We start from the raw sequence: 8,982 nt of genomic DNA, 5'->3' as shown, positions 1-8,982 counted from the left end.
GAACATTTGTTTTAAGAATCTAATCAAATCATATACAGAGTAACTTAGGCCATGGCGTCTATAACTGAATCTATAGATCTGTAAAAATATCTGAACAGATTATGTAATGAAGTATTTCTGATATTTGGTATAATCCAAATCCTAACGAATATCTTAAAAAATATCCGAAAAAAATTCAAAACTCTGAGAATCCAGACATACGTTAGTAGAAGAAATGTGATCTCACTGGGTCCAAACTAAACCGTTTAAGACCAATAGAATTGTAAACCTTACAAAACCGATTCGCTGACCAAATAAACAAAAAAGCAAAAAGCAAATTAATCCGAAAATTTAGCTTTTACGAATCTCGCCCCCAATAAAGTTTGTTACACAGTTCGAACCTATTCCTCACTAAGCGCGTTTATGGCAGAGGAAGGATCTGCTTCCACACGAGAAATCGAGGAAGAAGCGGCAGAGATCGCGACCCCCGCCGCCTAATCTCTGATCGATCGCGATGGGGAAAGGCCCCTTATCGTTTCGCCGCCTCTCGAGCATCCGCCGCCGGAAGAAAGGTTCGTCGGTGAAGGATGATCCCAATCAGTCGTCTAATCCTTCGTCTCCGCCGCCTCCTTCGCCGATCAACGCGGGAGGATCGGTCGCGGCAGGTACGACGGGGAAGGCGAAGAAGAAAGCCGGAGGAGCGAGGCTGTGGATGAGGTTCGATCGCACCGGCGCGATGGAAGTGGTGGAATGCGATAAGAGCACAATCATCAAACGCTCTTCGGTTCCCGCTAGGGATTTGAGGATTCTCGGCCCTGTCTTCTCCCACTCCTCCAACATTCTCGGTAATCAATACGAATCACCAATGTTCAAGAACCATAGTTAGGCGAGGATTAGCACTAGGCGGCCGCCTGAACCCTAACTAGATTTAAAAAAAATCTTTCGGTTATAACCGATTTGCCGAGACCTCCGTCTAGGCAGGTGGAAACTAAATGATCACTATATGTATTTTTCTTAATCAATTCGAAGTCTGGAGGCCGAGACGAATGTTTCCATGATCATTGTTTGTTTAGCTATATATGTTTCTGTTGTAGCTTCTTTAGCTTTGTGTTGTTTTCTGTGTAGCGAGGGAGAAAGCTATTGTTGTTAACTTAGAGGTTATAAAGGCGATAGTTACTGCTGAAGAAGTGCTTCTCTTGGACCCTCTCCGTCCTGAGGTTCTACCGTTTATTGACCGGCTTAAGCAACAGTTTCCTCAGACGAACGCACTGGAAGCTACTCCAAATGTGCAGTCTTTTGATCCGGAAGCTGGAGAGGGTTTGCAGAGTGAGCTTCCATTTGAGTTTCAGGTCCTTGAGATGGCTCTGGAGGTTGTCTGCTCAATTGTTGACACCAGTGTGGCATCACTCGAGACGGATGCGTGGCCTGTTCTTGATGAACTCACCAAGAATGTCAGTACTGAGAATCTTGAATATGTGCGAAGCTTGAAGAGTAATCTCACCCGCTTACTAGCCCGTGTTCAAAAGGTATTGTATTCCTTTTTAGCGTTTTGTATTATTAATGTTTGAAACATGACGCCTGCTTGGTTGGGTGCATTTATTCAGGTGAGAGATGAACTTGAACATTTGTTAGATGACAATGAAGACATGGCAGACTTGTACTTGACAAGGAAATGGAACCAGAACCAGCAAGCGGAGGCACTACTCGAGGGGACAGTATCCGTTGCCCCACCACATAACTCATCGAATCTTTACCGGCTCACATCAAACAGAAGCGCGAGCATGGTGACGAGCAATATGGATGAAGACGATGTGGAGGATCTGGAGATGTTGCTGGAGGCATACTTCATGCAACTTGACGGGATGCGGAACAAGATTCTTACCGTGAGGGAATACATTGACGACACGGAAGATTACGTGAACATACAGCTGGACAATCAACGTAACCAGCTGATCCAGCTGCAGCTGATTCTGACCATGGCCTCGTTTGCAATAACTGCAGAGACGTTACTGGCCAGCTTGTTCGGGATGAACATACCGTGTCCGTTGTATAACATCCACGGCATCTTCTGGTACTTCGTGTGGAGTATCACTGCGTTTTGCTTTGTGCTCTTCATGGTCGTTCTTGGTTACGCCAGGTGGAAGAAGCTGCTTGGCTCATAAACTCTCTTTCTCTGTGGACACTTGTATGTAATAAAACCCCATATAAGACATGCTTTTTAGTGATTAATAAAAGTTTAATTTGGCTAGAGATGATAAATCGTTCTCTCTCTCTCTCTCTGCGTATATGGTTAATCACCAATTTGCCACTAGGCTTCCTTACTTTTCTCCACTATACTTTAATAACAGCCCAAAGTCGAGCAATCCCGGTTTGTTTACCGAACTGAACCGGTGATTTTAAATAACCGGAATGAAAAGAACCCAATTCTGCCTTCTAATTTAAAACCCTAAATTTCATTGGACGTTTCAGCTTCTTCAGATGCAATTGCATGTCTTTTCCAACTGAAAGCCTGGGACCTTCTCCACCATATGCCTTTTGGCTGCTGCATGTTTTCTCACCGAACCCTAAATCTGAGTGTATTGAACTTAGCTTCTGCAACAAGGTAGGTTTATGATATACAAAACAGAGTAACAGATGAACTGATTGGTAATTAGCTGATGCTTTGTTATATAGGTAGTATACATAGCTCTTTTTTTTTCGTGTAGATAATATGGATCGTGTGAGCAATCTACCAGACGAGCTTCTTTGTCATATCTTGTCTTTCTTTTCAACAAAGGAGGCTGCTTTGACAACGGTTCTTTCAAAGAGGTGGAGAAATCTGTTTGTGTCTGGTTCTAACCTTGACATAGATGACTCTGAGTTTCTGCATCCAGAAGAGGGTAAACGGGAAAGGGGCCGCATCTTAGATAGCTTCATGGAGTTTGTGGATAGGGTATTAGCTTTGCAGTTAATTTCTACTATTAACAAAGTCTCCCTCAAGTGTAGAACCGGTGTTGATGCAAACCGTGTGGATCATTGGATATATAATGCGTTGGCACGTGGCGTTACCGACCTTGACCTATGCATAGTCTTTGGAAGTAGTAGATATTGGCTGTATCCAAGAGGTTTCGAGAGCAGGAAACTAGTGAAGCTGAAGATAGGAAGTGGGATTGATCTTGGTTGGTGTACCGGGAGCATTTACTTACCAATGCTAGATTCTCGTTCTTGAATCAGTTGAGTTTTGTGCTGGTTATAAGTTAAAGATGCTTCTTCCTGCCTGCCCTGCGCTTGAGGAGCTAGAAATGTATGATGTCAAGGGACTAGATTCGAATGAGACCGTGTCAAGTGCAAGCCTCAAGAACCTGATAATTAAATCAAGTCTTGTCTCTTCAGGCAGTTTCTCATTTGACACACCAAGACTTGTTTACTTAGGTTACTCGGATTTTATCCCGGCAGACTATCCATTAGCTAACTTGCAGAATCTATCCGAGGCTCGGATCAACATTAGTTTAACTGATGATCAAGTGGAACGAGCAAGATTCCCTAATGAGTATAATGATGAGTACGATGACGCTGTTCGACTTGTTAATATGGCAAAGCTCATGAGTGGCATACGAAATGTTCAGACACTTTGCTTCAACTCCACTACTCTCGAGGTCAGTATATATATGTTCAGACAGTTTATTTCGCTGGTCTTGAGAATTGTCTCAGTTCCTGGAACATAATAAGTCATGTTATGTCTATTTGGGTTTTTTTTTTTGTCTTGTTTCTAGGTGCTTTCTCTATGCTGTGAGTCAATGCCGGTGTTCAACAACCTCAAAGTGTTAGTTTTTTATAGTGGCCAGAGTCGATGGCAAGCAGTGCCAGTTCTCCTGAAGAATTGTCCACATCTAGAAACTCTATGCATTACGGTATTAAACATAACTTATCCTCCTTCCGTTTCATATTAAATATTGTTGTAGAATAAATTTTTCTTTACCAAATAAATGTCCATTTAGAGTTTGATGCAATTTATGTTATTAATTAATTTATTTTTTACCTTTATATAAATTGAGAAAAAAAATAAAGGAATAGAATTCTAATATGTAGTTAAATAAAAGAAAAACTGAACATTTAACCTTTTTTAATTGATATGGAAAAATCTAGAATGACATTTAATTTGAAATAGAGGGAGTGTATATATTTATGTCAAACATGTAGAAAGAGAGAGTTCATTTCTTTGGAGCCCTTATGTATCCTTTAATATGCTTTCAGGGTCTTCTACATGTTGTGACAGAAACATGCGGAGATGTTTGTGACTGCATTCCCCGGGAGGATAAAGGCCGTTCAATCACATCTTGTCAGGTGAAGAGAATAGAGATTGAAGGGTTTATAGGAACAATGAGAGAGACAACAATGATCAGTCATTTCTTGGAGTATTTTCCGTGTTTGGAGGAGCTACTAATCACTGTTGAAGGGAACTGTCCTAGACAGTTCGATGTCCCTGAAGCTACTGATTTTAGAGCGCAGATGTTGGAACTCTACTACAAGTCATTGAGCTGCAATGTGAAGCTCCATGGGTGCGAGTCTTTGCTTAGAAAATTGACTGCGCAATGAAGTTGTTTACGAGGAACAAATGTGGAGATCTTTGTGTGTGTGTGATTCTTTGTTGTTCTTTGTCTTCCTATAGTTATGGTGTTCTCTGAATTTTGGCAGAAACCTTTGTCATTTGAACTAAGATCACTAACAAACCTTCGAAGCAGACAAGCAAAATCAAAACAAATCGGGATTGCATCACGGAAGAAATAAAACATCTGCAAACAAAATCAACATGTCATCAACCTAGCTAGACGACTGGAAACAACATCCTATTCATCTTCTTGTATTTTCTCAAGCTGAAAATACTGAAAATATGTATAACATATAGAAAGAAGAGGCAATGGCACACACTTAGATAACAACACCAGTCCCTAGTTTAAAGCTCAACAAGCGTCTTGCTAAGACTTCAAAAGGGACTGGATAGCTTTCAGCTTGGCCAGCCCACAAAGAAAGTTTAAGCTATAAGACACCACGCTTCAAGACATTACAGAGAAAACGGTTGACATAGAGTATAATGACTCGGAAGTTCATCAGTCACAGAACATCTTATAGAGACCTTCTTTATGCTCGGGAACTCAGAGGCAGAGCCAGCATTCCGTCCAAGAAACTCGTTAGACTCCCTTGGTTCTTAGCTCTATCATCAAACTCAACATTTTTTTTGAATGATGGTATAGAGATTCTGCCACCTCTTTGAGAGATGGGAGTTAACTTGGGCACTTACATTGGTATGGAAAAGAAGCTTTGTCCAAGACCCAAACTTAGGAAAGATTTAAGAGGTTTTCTAAAAAAGACTAAAGAGCCAGAGAGTGATGAATCCAAGCTATCAAGGCGTTGCAAATGCCATCAGAGAGGTAAAACCAAGTTGTAGAAGTGTAGTATAAAAGAGGCTTGGTTTAGGTTGGTTTGGTTACTAATTTTCTGGTCTGCATAGAGGTTTTGTCATGGACCGGGGGGTTTTTCAAACCAGATAAACCAAATCTAAACGCAATCAAACCAGAGCGTCCAACCCACAAGGACAACATAAACTAATAAGTGAGCAAGAGTGTGCACAAACAAACTTAAGCTTTAAACATTAAGAAAATACCAAACTATGAACCAAGTTCTTCTAAACAAGAAAACAGAAAGCAGAGTTTTTGTTATACTCGTTGCCTGGTCGTGCAGTCCACTTTCTCACAAGGAGCCAGGCCTTACGAAGCTTACATCACACTTAAACAACTGACTATAGTATTTCATAGCCATCTCAATTTCCTTATACCCTTTAAGGACTTCCAAGTTTATAGGATCATCATCATCATCTTCAGCATATATCTTCATCTCCTTCAAACACGGCAAAGACTCCAAGATATGCCTAATCGTTTTCATCTCTGGTACTGTTATTTTGAAACCATGAATCTGTATCTTCTTCACTGGACAAGATACGAGCGAACGACCTTTGTCCTCCCGGGAAATGCAGCCACAAGCATCCCCACAATCATCTGTCACGTGGTGTACGAGACCCTGAAAGCAAAGACAAGAATGTTATTTGTAAAAAATGAACTGCATCTTTGTAAAATGTTTTGAAGGCAAAATGAGTTGTGTTTTACCACCTCAAAGACTATAGTTTCTAAGTGTGGACAGTTTCGTAAGAGAACCGGCACTGCTTGCCATCCCCGTTCTTTGTGGCTCTTGATGTTTAAAGATTTGAGGTTGTTGAACACAGGCATTGAATCACAACTTAGAGAAAGCACCTGAAACAAACACACCCTAAATGAAACCATGACCTTTGATGATAAGTACAAAAAGAGCAACTGACCTCGAGAGTATCTGCAGAGAGGGAAAGTTTCTCAACATTTATCAAGCCACTCATGAGCTTTGACACGTTTCTGAAACGCTGAATAACAACATCATCTTCACCATTTGGCGCTGCTGCTCGTATTAGTTCGACTTGATCTTCCTTCACCAAAAGGTTGAGGCGAGCCTCAGCTAAACTCGTCAAGTTAACTACTGGATAGTCAGCGGCAACGTAATCAGAGTAATCAAGGTAAACCAGGCTTGGAGTATCAAAATAAAAGCCCTTTGGATCTCCTCCAAAGTCTTCAAAACCTTTGGCGTATATGGTTAGCTTCCTGAGGCTTGCACTCGACACGGTTTCATCCGAATCAAACCACACCATAGTAGCCAAGCACAGCTCCTCAACCACAGGGAGAGCATAAACAAACTGCTCAAGCTCATCAGATAACAAAACCAACACCCCCGAGTCAATCCTGAGGCTTTTAAGCATTGGTAACAACGTACCTTGATCCCTCCACCAATCAACACCGAACTCACTCGTTAGTTTCAAATCCACTAGCGTCTTGCTCTCGAACATCTCCCAAGGCAACTGATAATCTTCATCATCATTATCAGAAGAACCGAATCTAGGAAAATCAAGGTAAAGTTCGAGGTCTGAAACACCACGCCGCAGCACATTGCGTATCCACAGGTTCACACGGTCTGGATCAATACCGGTTTTGCACTTGAGGGAGAACCTCTTGATGGGAGAATCTCCCTGCAAAGCCAATACTCTCTCCACAAAATCCATGAAGCTCTGAAGAATCCCTTCCCTTTCTCTCTTACCCTCTTCAGGATGGAGAAAGACAGAGTCATCAACGTCGAGATTAGGTACAAGCGTCCACAAGCTGAGCCACCTCTTTGAAAGAACCGATGTCAAAGCAGCTTCCTTTGTGGACATGAAAGACAAGATATGACAAAGAACCTCTTCCGGTAGACTGCTGACCAGATCCATCGTCTCTACAAACATAAAAGTTTTAACCTTTCTTCCCCAACAAGTAAGACCCAGTTCGTAAAGCAAGTTGATTTTTGACACTTTGGATTATCGAAACAAGCTCAAACAGGAGAATCAGATGTGAGTTAAGTTGGGCACGTACCTTTGTGTTGTTCTCCAAGACCCAAACTTGGGAAAGGTTTTAGAGATTATTTTCTAAAAGCTGAAGAGAGAGCCAGAGAGTGCTTGCTGAATCCATCCAAGTTAACAAGACATTGCAAATGCCGACCGCCATCAGAGGTTTAGGGAAACGAAGTAGAACAGACGACGGCTTGGTTTAGATTTGGTTTGATTTCTAATTTCCTGGTTTGCCATAGATTTCTCATGGACCGGTTTTCAAATCAAACCAAATCTAAACACAATCAAAACCATCTCACGGTTTATTTACGGTTTACACTCTGCCAAATGACACATATTTATCATATCTAATGGTTCAATTAATTTTAGAAATAAATAAATAAATATACTTATATTAGTTATGTAATTTAAATATTAATATCAAAAAATAAAATGTTCTAAGAATCATTACTGTAGAAAAATGTAAAAAGTGACGACGTATAGATAGGATATTTAGGCTGATATAAATTTAGTGTAGCATGTTAGTAGCATTTAAAATAGAGACAAAATGGCTCTTACTAGGGCTGGTAAAACCAAACCGTACCGAACCGAACCAAACCGAAATAGATAATATGGTTTGGATTTGGTATATACCATACAAACTGAATGAATATGATTTTTAAAAAACCGTAAGATTTGGATATGGTTCGGTATATAACCGATAAAACCGAATAAACCGATCAAAAAATAGAAACATGTATAGTATATATTTTATAACAACGTATGAAAATCATAAGTTAGTTTTTTTGCTAATAACTATTACCATATTTTTTACAGTAATAAAATAGTCCTTATTTGTAAAACACTTGAACTATAATTAAATAACAATTCATCGCAAACATGTTTCTTATTTTCTTAGTCTTATTTTGATCTTTTTGCTTTAATTTAGCATTGACTAAATTGAAATAAAGATTGTAAATTTGATGATAACAATTAGTAGAAATTCTTCACAATTTTTTTTATCAATAAACGAATAGAGTTTCGTGTTTAATAGAAGAAACATGACTTTGATGAACGCTAAATATGAAAGAATATAATAACTTATTTTTTGTGCTTCGTGCTTCTGTTTTATTTTTTGTTTTTTATTTTTATTATCAAAATTTTGAGCTTTGATTTTAATTATAGATTTGATTATTTTATTAGATGATAGAAACATTTTTTATTTTGTTCTTTTATTTAAATTTATAATATTTTTTAATAAATGAATTTGTTGACAACAAGACTCTAAAATTCATATAATATGATCCCAAAATAAAGAATTATGTTTTTTGGTATAAAACCGAATAAACCGAAAACCAACGGTATATAAACCGAACCGAACCGAAGTAAATATGGATTTAGAATGGTAGTTATATTTTACTAACCGAAATACCGAAAAACCGAAAAAACCGAACCGATATCGTGATTGAACACCCCTAGCTCTTACAGATTATAACTGAATATAAAAGCCTTATAAACAAAACAAAATACTAGAATTTTTTAAAAAAATGAAACCTCATAAAATTTGCGTGCTTGACACATCATTA

The 8,982-nt window shown here is 39.2% G+C and overlaps 2 protein-coding genes and 1 pseudogene across 3 annotated transcripts; 2 read left to right on the top strand and 1 right to left on the bottom strand.

The window, feature by feature from the left end:
• The first annotated feature begins 284 nt into the window (after nucleotides 1–284).
• LOC106368310 (magnesium transporter MRS2-4) lies at nucleotides 285–2,229 on the top strand. The gene is made up of 3 exons (XM_013808232.3): nucleotides 285–824; nucleotides 1,105–1,505; nucleotides 1,584–2,229. The coding sequence occupies exons 1-3, from the start codon at nucleotides 494–496 to the stop codon at nucleotides 2,139–2,141; spliced, it is 1,290 nt and encodes a 429-aa protein (XP_013663686.1). The 5' UTR covers nucleotides 285–493; the 3' UTR covers nucleotides 2,142–2,229.
• Nucleotides 2,230–2,237: 8 nt separating this feature from the next.
• On the top strand, nucleotides 2,238–4,675 carry LOC106368309 (annotated as a pseudogene).
• Nucleotides 4,676–5,526: 851 nt separating this feature from the next.
• On the bottom strand, nucleotides 5,527–7,737 carry LOC106368308 (putative F-box protein At3g58950). 2 transcript variants are annotated; one of them, XM_022708132.2, is made up of 4 exons: nucleotides 7,443–7,737; nucleotides 6,329–7,303; nucleotides 6,123–6,263; nucleotides 5,527–6,033 (listed from the first exon to the last, which is right to left on the bottom strand). In XM_022708132.2, exons 2-4 carry the CDS (start codon nucleotides 7,298–7,300, stop codon nucleotides 5,707–5,709), a joined length of 1,440 nt encoding a protein of 479 aa, XP_022563853.1. In that variant the 5' UTR covers nucleotides 7,301–7,303; nucleotides 7,443–7,737; the 3' UTR covers nucleotides 5,527–5,706. The 2 variants fall into 2 exon arrangements, with proteins under 2 accessions (XP_022563853.1, XP_013663684.1); XM_013808230.3 differs by lacking the exon at nucleotides 7,443–7,737 and having other exon boundaries at nucleotides 6,329–7,315.
• Nucleotides 7,738–8,982: the final 1,245 nt, after the last annotated feature.

The sequence above is a fragment of the Brassica napus genome, chromosome C8 (assembly GCF_020379485.1).
Source record: "Brassica napus cultivar Da-Ae chromosome C8, Da-Ae, whole genome shotgun sequence".
Lineage (NCBI taxonomy): Eukaryota > Viridiplantae > Streptophyta > Magnoliopsida > Brassicales > Brassicaceae > Brassica > Brassica napus.
This window is presented reverse-complemented; position numbering and strand designations above follow the sequence as displayed.

What these genes read in the sequence shown, in the direction of transcription:
- LOC106368310 (XM_013808232.3), top strand. Translation starts at nt 494, where the DNA reads ATGGGGAAAGGCCCCTTATCGTTTCGCCGCCTCTCGAGCATCCGCCGC. An exon ending in CCACTCCTCCAACATTCTCG is followed by an intron (nt 825 to 1,104) that starts GTAATCAATACG and finishes TTTTCTGTGTAG; the next exon opens with CGAGGGAGAAAGCTATTGTT. An exon ending in TACTAGCCCGTGTTCAAAAG is followed by an intron (nt 1,506 to 1,583) that starts GTATTGTATTCC and finishes GCATTTATTCAG; the next exon opens with GTGAGAGATGAACTTGAACA.
- LOC106368308 (XM_013808230.3), bottom strand. Translation starts at nt 7,315, where the DNA reads ATGTTTGTAGAGACGATGGATCTGGTCAGCAGTCTACCGGAAGAGGTT. An exon ending in TCTCTGCAGATACTCTCGAG is followed by an intron (nt 6,264 to 6,328) that starts GTCAGTTGCTCT and finishes TGTTTGTTTCAG; the next exon opens with GTGCTTTCTCTAAGTTGTGA. An exon ending in TAGAAACTATAGTCTTTGAG is followed by an intron (nt 6,034 to 6,122) that starts GTGGTAAAACAC and finishes CTTTGCTTTCAG; the next exon opens with GGTCTCGTACACCACGTGAC.